Raw genomic sequence first — 15,927 nt, forward strand, 5'->3', positions numbered from 1 at the left:
GCGGGGAAAAGCTGCTGCAGGAGCTCCCACCTGGAGTGGGGCACAGGGAGCGGGTGCTGCCCTGCCACACTCAGCAGGGTGCAGGAAAAACAGCCCTTAATTCAGAAACCACTGGGTGGTTGGCGGGGCATTCCCACAGAGGCTGCCACCATCTCCCATCCTCTTGCTGGTGTTGTTTGGGATGTAAAGGGAAAATCCAGAGTGTTCCTGGCCAGGCAGGGAGTGGGGGACACTCAGGGCTGCCAAGCTGCTGCAGCAGGCACGAGGTGGGCGCTGTAAATCAAGGAGCAGGGACTGCAGAAGCTCTGCTGGGTGCAGCTGCCATGGTGTTTGCTCCCTCTCTGGAGATGGGAGGGTATTTGGGCAGGCTCTCCATAAATTCCCATGGGTTTTTGTAGCAGAGTGGTGGTTCCCTCTGTGTTACTGTTCTTTCAAAACCTCATGACATTTTTTTTGCTGCCACCAAACTGCTACACCAGAAACTTTAATTTAAATCTGTGTGGGGTTTAAGAACTTTTTGGTAGGCTGGGAACTGAATGTTTAGGTTTTTCCCTGGAATGCAGTGGAATAGGTGTTGGTGAGCTGGACCCAGCTGTTTGTGTGGGGTGTGGCAGGGCTGCCAGCAGGGCACAAACCCAGCAGGGAACTGGAGAAACCTCAGCCCCCACCTGCGAGGGGTTTGGGATTTCACCCCCACGTTCTCCAAACCCATTTTGTTGCTCCCCCGTGGTTTCACTCTGGTGTGCTGCTGCCAGTCACCCCTTCCTGCTGCGCCGCAGGGAGGTGGAAGGTGTTAGTGCTGACAGCCCAGAGGCAGTGTTTGTGAGGCGGGATGCAGGCTGGGCAGCGCACAGAGCGCTCCCCAGGCTCCAGGGCTCACGGTCAGCAGCGGTTACAGGGCAAGGGGAGCTCTGCCCTGCCCTGCCCTGTCTGCAGCCTGACCCCAGCGCTGTGTCCGTGCTCAGGGGGGCTCTCCTGAGCCCCAGGTTGGCTACCAGGAGTCTTTCCCACCCCACAGGAGGGGTTTGCTGGTGCCTGAGCAGAGCAGCCCTTGCCAGGGCAGCAGCTTGTCTGTGGCCATCAGCTCCCTCTCTGACCTCTGCCTGACAGCAAAGGCGTGGAGTGTTTCCCACAGCCTTTTGGGAGTAGTTACAGGTGTTTTGGGTGGCATTTCCCCCCGTGCTGCTGCCTGAGGAAAGCCCAGCAGGGCTGCAGTCCGTGCTGCTGCCGCAGTGTTCGAGAGGCCAGGACACATCACCTCTGCCACCTTCCCAGGCTTCTGGGATTTCTTCTTGGGGTTTTGTTTTATAAAGGGCTGTGTGCTGTAATGCCAAGGAAAACTCAATTATTAACGAAAAGCAAGTTGGGAAAATATTCTTGCTTTTGTTTTTGGTGGCCCCTGGCCCCTCCCTCCCCGGCCCTCCAGCCTGGCTCCCTGCTTGAGGACGGGCTCTGCAAGGCTGCTGCTGATGCCAGTCACATCCTCACCCTCAGCAGAGGCTGGAAAATCCCTGGCCCAGCCTGCAGAGCCTGCCAGGCCCTCGCTGTTTGGAGAAGGGCTTTCCAGGGAGATGCTGCCTCACAAAGCTGCTCTCCATCACTCTTCCAGCTGCAGATGCTGTCACAGCTGGAGCCAGGGATGTAGAGCTGTTTGCTCACAGAGCAGTTGGTGGCTCTGCTCTCACCTTGTATTTGTTGGAGTTTTTTTGTCTTTTCAGGGCTTTAGGTTTGGGGTTTTTTCCCAGGGTTTCCCTTGCTTTCAGTGTCCTGTTGCAGCTGTTAAAGATCAGCTTTCCTGAGCAAGTTTGTTCTGTGCCCTGGGGGTGGCAGGGCTGACCTGTACCCACGGGTGGTGGGAGGTGTCTCAGCTCCCCAGCTGGAGCACTGGCACCTCCTGTCCCCCCGGGGGTCTCACAGACCCCCAGCCCTGGCACACAGAGCCAGGCTCGCTGCAGCCCCGGCGTCAGCATGAGCTGCCCTGCTTTTAATAAAGCAGTGCTTTTGTTGCACGTGTGAAGCTGATAGTCTCTATCCTTATCAAGGTCTTGTGAATCTCTGGACTCTCCATCTGATCTCTGAGCAGGGCTCAAGCCCTGCCCCAGGATATTGATGTTGTGCAGCTGCCCGTAGTTCCTGGGGCCCTTTCCCTTATTGAGCCAGTGAAGAGGAGAAGTTTGGATGATAAACAACCTTAATGGACTGTTCGTGCTGTTTTTCCTCCAAGCTGACTCTCTGATCAGAAATGCACCTCGTGTCTGCTCTGGAGGTGAGGGGGCTCTGCTCCCAGGGCTGATGGAAGTTTTGGAGGACAGACCGTCCATCTAAAGGAGCAGTGGGGTTTAGAGTCAACTCTGCAGATGCTGAGAAGTTTGTGCCAAGCAAAGGGACTGCTGGGCAGCTCCCCTGCTGCAGCCAGGTGCTGGGGGAGCCCTGCCAGCACCCCGGGGTGTTCCTTGGCAAACCCGTTCCATTCCCAGACAGGAAGGGGATGTGCCCATCCTGCCAGTGCTCGTGTACCTGCCATCTGCACAGTCTGCTCTTGCAAAGCATTGTCAGCCTTCCCTGCCCCTGAGTCACTCCAGCTCCTTGCTCAGTGTCCTCTCCTTGGAGCCCCAAAGGCGTCTGGGGCAGCTGATGCGGGTTGTCCAGCTGGGAAACGCAGCTCCCTGGGGACGTTTGGGGCAGCAGAGGGACACACTGTGACTGTTTGCTGCCTGCTGTCCCCAGCTGATGACCAAGCACCCCGCCAAGCGCCTGGGCTGCGGCCCCGAGGGGGAGAGGGACATCAAGGAGCACGCCTTCTTCCGCTACATCGACTGGGACAAGCTGGAGCGCAAGGAGATCCAGCCCCCCTTCAAGCCAAAGGCTGTAAGTGTGCTGGCTCCCCCCTGTCCCACTGCTGTGCTCCCCCACTGCCAGGCCCCCTCACTGTCCCACTACTGGGCACCCAGTGTCCCCCTGCTGGGCTCCCCCATTGCCAGGCCCCCCTCTGTCCCACTGACAGACGCCCCCAGTGTCCCACTGCTGTGTCCCCCCACTGTTCCACTGCCAGGTTCCCCCACTGCTGTGTCCCCCACTGTCCCACTGCTGTGTCCCCCAGTGTCCCACTGCCAGGGAGCCTCCATGGCCTCTCCCACCCTCGCTGGGTGCTGCTCGCCCTGGAGGTCCCTGTCTCCTCGGAAGGTTCCCTGGCACCTGACACGTGCCACCGCTCTGCTGGGGCAGGAGCAGTCCCTGACACCTGGTCCCAGCTCTGCCTTGCAGAGGTGGGAGCTCCACACCTTCCGTTCCTGGGCCCTTTGTGTGGCCTGTCTGTTTTGTCATCCCAGGTCTGTTGGGTTTTTCCTCCCTTTTTCTCAGGTCTTTCTTTTCTTTAATCCCCACTTTGTTTCAGCAGCCAGCTGAGCCCAGCGTGCCTGGCGGGGCAGTGGAGCTGGGGCTCAGCACAGCTTCTCTCCAGGGTGGACGGAGGCTGGAGCCTGGCTCTGCGGCCGGGGGATGCTGGCTGCTCCTCCTCAGCCCTGCCAGGCTCTGCTGAGAGATGAGCTGGGAGTGCAGCCTGGGGATGGGCAGACCCAGCTGGAGGTGGCAGCAATGGGAAGCTGTTTGTTAGAGGGGACAGGAATGCCTGGGTGCTCCTGGTCCAGCTGTATCTGCAGTGACATCTGTCCCTGTGACACCAGTGCAGGGGTGACACCAGTGCCGGGTGTCCCTGCCCGTGGTGCTGCTCTGTGTCCCCAAACTCTGCGTGGCCCTGTGTTGTCCCCCTGCTCTCCCTGCCCTTATGTACACACAGGGATTCCCTCCCTGGATTTCCCCGTGTCCCTTTGTCACTGGGGGACTGGCAGGGTCACAGCAGTGCCCGAGTGTCTCTGTGGTGCCCCAGGTCCTGGAGGCTTGGGTTGTTCTCGTGCCTCCCCCCAGGTTGGCTGCAGTGCCCCAGCTGGGCCCTGGAGTTTCACAGAGAGCTGAATCCACTCTGAATCTGCTCTCGTGGCTGGTGTTTGTGGTCAGTGTGGGGACATTCCTTAATCCTTCCTCCCAGGCCAGCTCAGAGTCCAGCAATGCTCCGTGTGCTGATCTGCAGCCTCCCTGTGCCTCTGCCCGTAACAGCCTCCTGCCCCTCTGCTTTTCCTCTGCTTTGCAGACCCCCTGTTCGTTTGAGGGCCCCTCTGGTGCTTGGGAAAACTCTGCTTTCAGGGAGAACATGGAGTGGGAGTTCCTTTGGTGGAGGCTACTGGCTGCCTTTAGCTCTGCTGTCTCTCTGTGCCTCTCTGCTCCAGCAGGTTTTTCCCTCCCACAGCTCCTTTCCCGGCTGATCCAGCTGCAGTGGAACAGCTCTGTGGTGCTGGGCAGAGCCCCCACAGCCCCAGCGATGGGCAGGGATGCTGGCCTGGAGAGCTGCCCCTCTCCCCAGGGCTGCCAGCCCTGCCCTGCCCGTGTTTGGGGCTGATGCTCGAATTTCAGGCAGATGTTTCTCCCCAGGGCACTGCTGGCACTGGTGCCTCTGCAGGGAGCTCCTGGGCGCTGTCCGTGGCTGAGAGCTGCCCTCACTCACAGTCTGAGCTGTGCCCACCTCAGAGGGGCCATGTCCTGCTCTCCCTCCTGCCTGGCAGTGGGGACACACGGGATGGGCAGCGCAGGAGTCTGGGCTGCTGCCTGCCTGCCTTTCCCTGGGAGGGAAGGGAATCCCAGGGCACTGGGCCGTGCAGGGGCAGCCTTACTGGGAAAGCTGTACCTTGGTGTTGAAGTGCAGCAGTGTGGAAGTGTTTGGGGCTGTTTGTGCCCCCAGGATTCACTGTCTGGGGCTGGGATCTGACCCTTGTCCAGGGATGCTGAGGTACAAGGAGGGATCCATGGGCTCCAGCTGCAGAGGGGTCCTGGTCCATACCTGCATTCACTGAAGGGGCACCTTGGGGTTATTCTGTCTCCTGAATCCACAGCTTCTGCCATCTCCCCTGCCATGTCCATTTTCCAGTGGAGCTGCTGCTGCTGTGTCCCCTGCTCCCATCTCTCCTCCTGAGCAGGTCCCAGTGTCACTGCCTGCCCTGGGCAGGGGCAGCGCGTTGGTGTTTGGTGCTTACAGTGAAAAACAACTGAATTCCATCAAAAGCGCTTTCTTACTGCTCTGCTGCTTTAAGTTGTGCAAATTTTGTCCTGTTTTAGATGTCTCCTTCCTTTAGAAATCCCTCTGACACCAGCCCTGGGGAGGGGGACCATAAGCTGCCGGCTGTCGCTTCACCAGCGGCTGGCACCCGGAAAATTCCCTGTGTGATAGGACAGGGAGATTAACAGCAGCTGATTTGGGATTTAGGGAGGATTAAGACAACTCAGGTACCTGCTGATAGCTGATATTTCTCCAGCAGTGCTGGAAAAAGCTGTTTCTTTGGTGCCAGCCGTGAGCACAGCGCAGAGCAGCAGGGATGGCAGCAGGGCTTGGACACTGCACGGAGGCTTTGGGGGTGACAGGGGAGACGTGCCCCAGTGTTTGTGACCTGTGATTGCCCTGGTGGCCACACCCGGGCCAAGTGCAGCTGCACACAGGGCTGGTGCTGGCTCTTCACCTTGGCTTAAGTTTGTTTTGTTTTCTTTTATTTTTTTCACAGTTAGATCTGTAAAGGTCAGGCTGCAGTAATTGTCTGTATCCAGAGCTTCAAAATAAGGGATAAAATGCAAATGAGGGCTGGGAGTCAGCCCCCACGTGTCCCCAGCCTTCCCCTCCTGCAGTCCATGGGAACACCAGCCAAGGGGAGCAGAGCCCCGTCCAGATTGTCCCCAGGCTCATTTTGCTTCTCAGAGGCACCATGGATTCACGTTTGATGGGAGCTGGGGGCTCAGCTCCCCAGCCCCTCCTGTCCCACTGAGCCCCCTTTGCTCTGCAGGAACCACAAATCCTCCGGGCACATCCCTGAGGTTCTGCGGCCCCTCTGCAGTTTGGGGTGGGGGCACAGGGGGTACAGGGGGTCCTGGGGGGGTCTCAGTGCCTGCCCAGCGCTGCTGCTGCTGGGGAGGGATCCACACCCTCCCAAAAGCTCCATCATTTCCCACCGACAGCCAGTGGAGGCTCCAGCCTGCGCCTGGCCAGAGCTCGGAGCCAATTCCCCAATTCCCAGGAGCTGCTGTGCTGCTTTGTGCTTGATTAACCTTTATCACAGAGTCAGGAACAAGACAGATCAGGGGCTGGCTTGTCTTTGGTGGTTCTGACGTGGGGCTCTGCTTGGCTGCTCCCTGCTCTGGCTGGTGCATAACAATTCCTTTCCTGGGTCTGCAGTTACCCTGGGAGTGTATTTACACTTCCCTGCTCTCCCTGTCTCTCGTTGAGATAATTATTGTTTTTGGTATCTAATTACTCCTTTACTTTACATAAAGCCTGGTGATTTGAAAAGTCTCATTTTGAAAGCACTGGAATCACACAGCAGAGCCCAGGATTATTCACAACAGCATGGGGGGTTAAAAAAATGGCTTTTAATCTAATAATTTTTAATTGCAGAAATTAATTTCCCCCTAACTGCTCGGAGTTAATTAATATTGAAAGGCCACTTACAGACCTGGATGTGTAAAAGCACCAGTTCCGTGCACAGGGGTTTTGTAGCCTTAGTTCAGCCTGTACAGGGCGAGTTCTGATGTTTGCATAAGTAATTTCCTAATTAGATGGGATTTAAGGCTTGAGGGGCTGACATTGGGCAGGTGGAGGTGCTGAGGTTAAACGCCTCAGGTAATCCAGTCAGGATTTGCTCTGGGAGACCCGGGGCCCTGTAAAGACTTTGGAAACAGAGTGAAGAGTCTGGGAAATCCCAGAGCATGAGGCAGAAACTCGGCTTTTTCCCTAGCAGAGGGATGGTCCCACACCAGGAGCCCTTGCACTGGGTGCTCCCTTTGACAGCAGCAGGGATGAAGGGATGAGCTGCAGCATCCCAAAGTGGAGCCAGACACAAGTGAAAGGCACCACTGAGCAGCACAGGCACCCCCAGCGTGGCCCCCAGGTCGTGCTGGGACCCAAATTCCCCTAAAGGTGGCTGCCAGAAGTGCCCTGATCCTCCCCAGGGTGCCGGGAGCCAGCGCAGCCCCAGGAAGGTCAGACCTGGCCAGGAGATGCCTGGTGGGGTTGTGGCTGTGCCTCTGGTTTGGAACCAAACCCTGGGCAATCAAGGGTGTCCAGCACCTCCCCTGGCCCTGGCAGCGAGGGTGGCAGCAGCATCCTCAGCTCCTCGTGGTCCTTGATTGCATCCCAGGGATCAATGGCAAGTGCTTTATTGTGCCTTTTGTCTCTATTTGGAATCAGGCTGGGAGGTGATCAAACACAAGGCCATCTCGGGAGCTGACAGGTTTATTTCTGCAGCTCAGGAGGAAAAGCCATTCTGTGCTGGCTGTAAATATTAGACAGGACACTCTGGGATTTATGTCAGATAAATTCCCACCCTCCCCCTTCCTCCAGGCAGGATGGAGTGATGCCTGTACATTAACAGCAGACTGAAAGGGACAGTTTTTCACGAGATGGCTTTAGATAAATGTGAAAATTCACATGGCATCTGTGTCCATGGAGCAGGAGCCAGTTTGGGAAGCTGGAAAGAAGGTGCCCGTGCAGACGGTGCCCTTCTCTGCCTGGAGCAGTGAGATCCTCCCTGCTTCCCTCAGCCAGGGCTGGGCCAAGCCTGGAGCTGGAGCTCCCCTCCTCCAGGCCTCGGGCTTGGGCTGGGATGGGCCCTCTGTAAACTCAAAGACAGTTTTCGACTCTAAAGTATTGAATTCAGCCATGCATTTTATCTGCATCCAAACAGAAAGCCCATGAATTCCACACGGCAGGGCAGGAAATACCGAGGATAGATGCAACTTTTCGAATTTTCCATCCACACATTCTTACCTCATTGCCTGACAGTGAGAAATCCTTGCTTGCCAATGTGCATATTAAAATACATTTGTGCTTCCTATTCCAATAACTGGCAGCCTCTCATCAGGATTAATTTTCCAATCCTTATGAGGGGGTTGCTGGTTTGGTTTTTTATTTTTATTTTTTTCCCCAAGGCAGCACATTTCTCTGTAGCCACAAGGCAGGCAGTGCTGCCAGACACGGCACGTGGGCTGCCCTGCCCGTCTGCACTGAGCTCTGCTGGGGCTGCCAGGGGCTGGAGCGGGGCTGGGGGCTCTGGGTGTGCCCTGGGGGGCTCTGGGTGTGCCCTGGAGGGCTCTGGGTGTGCCCTGGGGCTGGCAGGTGAGCGCTGCCAGGGATGGCACAGCCCTTTCCCAGCGATGCTGCTCCCAGCCTGTGCCACCCCAGGGGCCCTGGCGAGCCCAGCCTGGCTCCTCGTGCCCTGCCTTTGCCTCCTGGGCTCTGTGGGGCTGGCAGCTCCCTTTTGCAGGGTTTGGTTGCTGCTCTGGTGCTGATGCAGGGGCTTGGGGAAGGCGTTGGGCTGGGGCTGACTCGTCAGACCTCTCAAACGTGCTCCTGCTCAGTGCTCAGGCTGGGCCCGGTCCCGTGCTGTGGAGCAGCCCTGGCTGCCCAGGGGAGCAGGGCTGGGTCTGGCTGGACCCAGGGAAGGGACAGCCCTGGGAATCAGAAGGGACAGCCCTGGGAATCGGAATCATCAGGGCTGGCTCCAGCCCTGCTGAGCTCAGGCCTGGGGGAGCAGAAGCTTAACCAAGCCAGACTAGAAATGTAAAGACGGGGTGTCACCAAGGCAAGGGTACCACGGTGCCCACGCTGGAGGGGCTGGAGCTGGAGTTAAATCCACCCAAACATTGTCCCCTGAGCTTTGTTTAGAGGCTTTAGGAGAGCAAGTGTCTCACTTGGTGCTGTAAGGACACCCAAGAGCTGCCAAAGGAGCAGCCCGTCAGAGGCTGATGGATGTTCATGTTGTCTTCCCTGAAAGCTCTGAGCAGAGGAAGGAATTGGGAAACATTGCCTTCTGCATGTATTTGTCATTAATATTTTATTACATTTAGTCCAATGTTTATTAAAAATGCAAATCTGTTTACTTAACAAATGAAAGTTAAATGCCCAGGAAAAACTGTGGCAGTGCCTGGGGCGTGTGTTCTCCCTGGGGCAGTGGGAGAGAGGCCGGGGGCACTGGGAGCTGCTGCCTGGGGACTGGGAGCTGCTGCCTGGGGACTGGGAGCTGCTCCCTGGGGGACTGGGAGCTGCTGCCTGGGATTGGGAGCTGCTGCCTGGGACTGGGAGCTGCTGCCTGGGGACTGGAGCTGCTGCCTGAGCAGCTCTCTGAGGAACCAGAGCCTGCAGAGCACTGGCTGTGTGTGACAGGAGGGACAGTGCCAGCCCTTGGAGCAGAGTCCCCCGTGCCAGCTCTGGGGATGTGTCATGTGGGTGACAGGCAGGGATGGAGCCTGGTCTGTGGCTGTGCAGTGACCTGGCATCCACCTGATCCCAGCTGCTGCTGTTGTTATTCCTTTAATTCAGGGCTGGCAGCCTGGGAAGCCACAGCCCCCTTGTTTTGATTGCTAAGGAAATTAAATCAGGTTTTGGCACCCCTGGGGACCGTGAGGCTGTGGACCGTTGTGGTCTGACTGGACTGTGGAGAAGGGACAGCCCTGGGAATCAGAACCATGGAATCCCAGACTGGTTTGGGTTGGAAGGGACCTTAAATCCTATCCAGTGCCACCCTGCCATGGCAGGGACACCTTCTGCTGCCCCAGGCTGCTCCAGCCCCAGTGTCCAGCCTGGCCAGGGCTGGGTCCTCTCCTCTCCTCGGGCAGGAGGGAACCTCTGAGCAGCCCAGCCATGGAAAGCCCCTGCTCCTGGGATCCTCCTGGGAGGAGGGATGCCCACGTGGGCGCTGCCCTGCGAGCAGGTGCCAGGTGTGTGTGGGCAGGAGCACCCGAGCCATGGCAGCCCGGCTCATCGCTGTGCATTGCGTGGCACAGCGGGGTTTGCCGGCCCTGGCCGTGCCGTGCCGTGCCGTGCCGTGCCGTGCCGTGCCGTGCCATGCCCTCGTGCTCTGCCCCTTTTCCCGTGCTGCAGCCCCATCCACCTTCCCTCCCCACCCACCACCGTTCTCTTCTCCTCCCCCAGTGCGGACGCAATGCTGAAAACTTCGACCGCTTTTTCACCCGCCACCCGCCCGTGCTAACACCTCCCGACCAGGAAGTCGTCGGGAACATTGACCAGTCAGAATTCGAAGGATTTTCCTTTGTTAACTCTGAGTTTTTTAAGCCTCAAGCCAAGAGCTAAGTTGCTGTGCAGATCTCATCCCTGCATCTGTCATCCGCTCCCGGCTGCTGCTGTTGTGACACATTCCATTGCAGAACCTGCATCCATGGGCTTGCTTTAGTTCCTCACTAGAGTGACCAGATTTCAAGTGTCTTCCTGTTGTTTGGGGTGTCGCTGGAGGGGAGCGATGTGCGAGAAATGCTGCAAATGGGCTTTTGTAACATTTTGTTTGGAGAAAATGGGAACAGCTCAGTGGGTGACGGAACGAAAACGGAGACACGGTGACAACTGGGAGAAATCCCTTCATCATGTGCTTTAATTCCTGCTCTTTCCTTTTTCTAGTGTTTTAAATAACCATGAAAATTTAATATTTAGCCTTCTTAGCCTTAGTGGCAAGTAAGTGTTTTTAATGAAACCGTTCCCCAGAGTCTCTCTCCTCCCAAGAGCTCAGGAGAGCCAAGATGCTGGATCTGGCTCCCTTTTTGTCCTGCTGCGTGTCCAGCCCCAGCTCCCCTTCCCTGCACAGATGCTGTGGGCTGGCTGGGTCCCCAGCAGTGGGGTAAGTTATTCGGGAAGGCAGAGCTGCCGTTGGCAAAGATTTCTCCTGATTGTGCAGTTTCCAAGTAGCATTTTTTAAAATCAAAGAGAACATCCCGTGGTAAATGGGAAATTTGGAAGAGCTGCCTTTGAATCCGTGGTCGCCCTAGTAAACACCACCAACATCCATTCCGTAGTGGAGCTTTTTCTTCTTCTGAAATGCCAAAGTCATTGATGGAGTTTGTTACCTGTGCTTTAAATGTGTCAAAAATGGTGTTGACCCAAGCGGGAGGTACTTGAGTCTGACCAGTGTTGTGAATTCTGATATGAAGGGTGTAAAGGACCTTGTTTCAACGGGTACTTCTATCCTCGAAAATGGCCCGAGTTTTGTTTCTGGCATCAAAGGAAACATTTCAGGAAGGGTGACTTTCTCTTGAAAGGACAACAATCGCGCTGCTTCCTTTTATACCCTTGCCTTGTTCGTGGGCTGTCACTGTATCAACCTGCTTGATTTGTAATGTGCCAATTTATTTTCTGATACCGATTATAAAATAAAAAGTGAGAAAACCCGCCCCAGAAACCTGCCTGTGTTGCAATAATGAGTTTCTGCAGCTCAGCGAGGTGATTCCTGCCGACAGCCGGGGCTGGGAGCTGCCCCGGCTGCTGGGGGATGCCGGCTCAGTGGCGGCGGTGGAGGAGCGAGGGCAAGGAGCTGCTTTGTGTGGGTGAGGCCGGCAGGAAGGACAGGGCTGAGGACACGGCACAGCGCCCTGGGCAGAGCTGGCTGCAGAGCCCGGCGTGGCTCATCCCTCCCTGCCGCTCTCCCAGGAGCGCTTGTTAGACGTGACTGGCACTTCCAGCTCAAGAAGGATTACGGGCTCCTGTTAACCTCCCTCCTGCCTCTGGGAATGCGCTGCTGCCCAGCTGCGGACACTGCGAGGCTGTTCCAGAGGTCCCGACCATCGGAGGAGCTGCTGCCGGCGCCGCTGGAGCTCTGCCCGGGGAGGATCCCCATCCCTGGGCCGGGCAGAGATGCTGCTCCGGGCCAGCCGTGCCCGGGCACAGTGCTACGGGCAGCAGGACCCCGGCTGTGCCACGCCGTGCCACCACCACACCGCCCCGCTGTGCTCCTCGCCACCTCCCCGAGACAATTCGCCCATCGCTGGAGGCACCGTCAGCCCTGATTGTCCCCTGCGCTCCCCTCTCTCCATGAGTCCCACACAGCCGTTCCCTGCCTGCCCCCAGGCTGTTCATCATCTTGACAGAGGCCAAATTGCCGGCAGTTCGGGCAGAATTCAAGGTAAGGCTCCAGCACGCCGCACTGTGCTGTGCTCGGCTGCCAGCCGAGGCCCCGGGGAGTGGGGGCTGCGGGAGAGGGGAGTGGGCTGCCCTGAGCCCCCTCCCGGGCACATCGCAGCCTCTCCCGGAGCTTTCTGCTGCCAAAAAGCTGCAGCAGCAGGCTTTTCCCACTCCGGGGCTCCCCGGCTGAGCGCTCCCCAGGGCTGGGGACCACGGCGGCAACCTGCAGCAGTCACATGTGGATGTGTCATTCCCTTTGCAGCATCCCAAAGCTTCCCTGCTCAGGAGAAGCTCCTGGCTTGGTAGGATAGTGCTGGCCCACGTTGGTTTGGATGGATGTGGCCTTCAGGAGCCACGTGGTCGTCTCAGAACTCTCCAGCAGCCTTGGGCAACTTTCCACAGAGAGACCCGAGCACAGCCACGGCCGCTCTGCCAGGGAGCGCCCTGGGGGACCCTGCTGCCATCGAGGTGGGCTTGTCCTCACACTCCCGCTGCTTCACCCTTTGCCTGCAGAACTCTGCACCTGAAGTTGATCCTTTCACCCTGTCTGACCTCCCTGCTCCTGCTCTGTGCCCCCGAATCCACATCTCCTTCCTTGTCTGTGCTGGAGAGAGGAGCCCTGGAGGGACCCTGGCGCCCAGGGCCCGGCTGGGAGCCACGGACACCAGCGGGGAACATCACCTGTGCTCACAGCCTGACAGCACAGCCACGGCCTGCCTCTTCTGCTTCTCCTCTCTCAGCTCCTTGAGCTCCATCCAGACCTGTTTTCTTCCCACCTTGTCTCTGCTCCATCATCCTTGGCTTTTCCTGATCTTCCTCCCCAAGGCTAAAGCCATCCTGATGGGATGTCTGCTGTGGCAAGTGGAATCTGCAAGCACCCTGGAGATCCTGATGCGCTGCTGGCTCATCTCCCTGGGCTCAGTCCAGCTGCAGCTGCAGTGTGGTGCCCCTGGCCTGTCCAGGCTGGCAGGAAAACCTGGCTCTGTGTCCTGGCCGTGCTCCTGCTCGAGGCGTGAAGGTGCCCCGGTGTCCCATTGGGCCAGGAGGGGCTGCAGGGAGGACACGGCATCTTTCCTGCCAGGTCCTTCCCCGGGACAGCAGTGGGAGCTCAGCCATGGCGGGTGGGGTGCAGGACCTGCAGGCCCCCCACAGTCCCTTTCCTCAGTTCAAGCTGGCAGATTAACCCAGGGCTGGAAGTCCTGGTGCAGCAGAGCACAGCGAGGACCTGGCATGGTGGGGCCACCTCCAAAGGCAAAGTCTGGGGAAAACGGAAAACCAGTACAGGTTTCTGCAAGGCTGACGGGGCCCTACCTGTGTCACGGCAGGGGAAGGTCACCTCCAGCCGGGAGTTGGGGTCTCTCCTGTACAGGGACATGGAAGAAGGGGTGGAGGAGCCTTTTGTCCCTGGTGGCTCCAGTAAGCAGGCAGAGCAGAGCCAGTTCCCGGCTGCCAGTGTCCCTCCACTGCCCCGCTGTGGGAGAAGGGCCTGGGGTGCTTGTGCTGTCCCTTCAGCGCTCAGTCACCCCTCCAGCCACGGCTCTGTCACCTCCCACAGCAGGACAGCCGCGAGGCAGGCGCTCTCTGATCTGCAGGGTGTAGAAGAGCAGCCCACGCACTCCCGGCGCTGGCTCCGCAGTGCTGATAGCAGTTCCCAGTGCTAATCCTGACACTAACGTCCTTTTTTTCCCTTTTTTGGCTGGGGTGTAGCTGCAAAGTTGTTCTCCTTAAGAAATTGCAAGGAGAAAATGTTGCATATGTGGAATTTTCCTTCTCAGAGGTTTTGAAGTGCTGTGTTGTTTTCTCTCTGTACAACCCTGGAGCAAATCACATCCTCCATCAATGAACCAGTGCTGGTTAACACCATATCACGGCATCATTCAAAAATCAAGCTTAAAGCAGAAAGAGCTCTTACAGCTGATTATTTTGTGCAAATTTTGACATGGTAGTGACTGTTGCTGCCATTTTGAGGCGTGTTGCTTCCTCCAGGCTCCTTCCTCCTGTGCAGTGCTGAGCTCTGGTTGCAGTGAGGGTTCTGCATGCTGAGAACTGCTCGTGCTCTCTCTCTCCCTCAGCAAACAGGACAGGAGGGATGCTCCCTTCCCAACACGGCTCTCACCTGTCCCTCTGCGTCCTGCTCGTGTGTCTCGGGTGTGTTAAACTGGTGTTCTCCTCTTCCTGCTGCTGCTGCGGGGCTGCTTCTGTTCTACAGGGCTGTGAGTTCCTGCTCGGTGGCCAGCTGGAGCACGGAGCACGGGGACATCGAGGCTCCCTCAGGGACAGCACAGCTCCCCGGGGACAGCGTGGCTCCCCCAGCCGCGCCCTCGGGTGCTGTCACCGCTGGAGGTGCTGTCACCTCTGGTGCCTCGCTCCTTCCCCAGTTTAACTCTGTGCTTTCCGTTTAACAGAAGGACAAACGCGACACTTCCAACTTCGACAAGGAGTTCACCCGGCAGCCGGTGGAGCTGACGCCCACGGACAAACTCTTCATCATGAACTTGGACCAGAACGAGTTTGCTGGATTCTCCTACACCAACCCCGAGTTTGTCATTAACGTGTAGCGCGGCGCAGCCCTGTCCTCGCTGTCCCACGCCAGGTGGCCCTGTACATAGGACACTAGTCTTCCGGGATTAGCAGTGCAGACACACGTCCCCTCCCGCCAAACACGCCGGCCGCTTCTCCTCGGAGCCTCTCGTGTCCGTGCCACTCGCTAGCTTGGCTTCCCTAGCCGGAGGTGTCCGGGGTGCCAGTTACCGGTCAGTGATACTTCTAGGAACTATAGTTGGTGGTGACTAATAGAGTTTTTAAACAGAAATATACCAAACCGCTATGGTCTCTGTAATTTTCGCAGCGGGACGCTGCGGTCCCGGTGACCCAGCTAGTCCCAAAGCGTTGCTGTGGAATGCTGAGCATGGTTGATCGCTTAAAGCGTTGTGCTGAAGCTTGCGATGAGTGTGAGCTTGTCTTAGAGGAGCCTTTTGTTCAAGACATGGATATATTTGATCAGTGTGGAGAAATCTGCTTCTAGACCTCTATTTCCCAATGCATTGTCCGTAGGGTCAGCCCAGCTCCCACCGTCCGCCTTCCCTGCCTCGGGCATCGCGACTCCCAGCCTCTCCCATGCCAGCTCTTGTAAATCAGAGCAAACCTTTTTCTAAGCGAAAGGTGGGGGGGTTTTGTAACATCTGGAACAGTTTGCAGTTTTGATACGCTCAGTCAGCACTCGCATAAATCTTTCACAGACGCTGTCGAGACGTAACAGCTCTGTAAAGGATATTAATATTCTACCAAAACAAAACACATTTATATTCTTGGTTTACAATTTACCGACTGAAAACACGCCCGAGACCAAAGGGCTGCACTGAGGGCTATTTATAACGGAAACTTTTCTACTTTCCACCCTCTGCTATTCTCTTCCAGGCTCCAAACCCATGGATTTCACAGACACCTTGATTTCCCTGATTTCCACCAAATCCCTGGGGGTTTTAAAGCAGTAATAATTTTTTAAAAATTCTGAGTGAGAAGAGACAATTCCAGCAGCTGCTTGCGAGGCAGAGCCGTGGCGTGCGGGAGGGCAGGGGCAGGAGGGAGCAAGGACAGGAAGGAGAAGGCAGGGGCGGGCAGGGGAGGGCAGGGCAGGCAGGAGAGGACAGCAGGGAGGAGGCAGCAGGGGCAGGAGAGATGGGGCAGGGGCAGGAGAGAAGGGCAGGAGCAGGCAGGAACAGGCAGGGGCAGAGGAGGGCAGGAACAGGCAGGAATAGGGAGAGGAGGGCAGGAACAGGGAGATAAGGGCGGGAACAGGGAGGAACAGGGAGAAGAGGGAAGGAGCAGACAGGAACAGGCAGAAGCAGGAAGAGGAGGGCAGGAGGAGGAGGGAAAGGCAGGAGCAGGAGAGAAGGGCAGAAGCAGGCAGGAAAAGGCAGGAAAAGGCA

General features: G+C 57.4%; 1 protein-coding gene across 2 annotated transcripts in view; it reads left to right on the forward strand.

The window, feature by feature from the left end:
- Positions 1–15,239, forward strand: part of PRKCB (protein kinase C beta) — a 91,757-nt gene extending 76,518 nt beyond the window's left edge. Inside the window, exons 16-17 of one of the 2 annotated variants that reach the window (XM_038151240.1) lie at positions 2,728–2,868; positions 10,025–11,279. In XM_038151240.1, coding sequence (XP_038007168.1) covers positions 2,728–2,868; positions 10,025–10,183 — 300 coding nt within the window. In that variant the 3' untranslated portion in view covers positions 10,184–11,279. Of the gene's footprint in view, positions 1–2,727; positions 2,869–10,024; positions 11,280–14,403 lie in introns of those variants that run through there. The other variant, XM_038151241.1, reaches the window with a different exon arrangement.
- The last annotated feature ends 688 nt before the right edge of the window (positions 15,240–15,927 follow it).

Source organism: Motacilla alba, chromosome 14, assembly GCF_015832195.1.
Source record: "Motacilla alba alba isolate MOTALB_02 chromosome 14, Motacilla_alba_V1.0_pri, whole genome shotgun sequence".
In the NCBI taxonomy this organism is placed as follows: domain Eukaryota; kingdom Metazoa; phylum Chordata; class Aves; order Passeriformes; family Motacillidae; genus Motacilla; species Motacilla alba.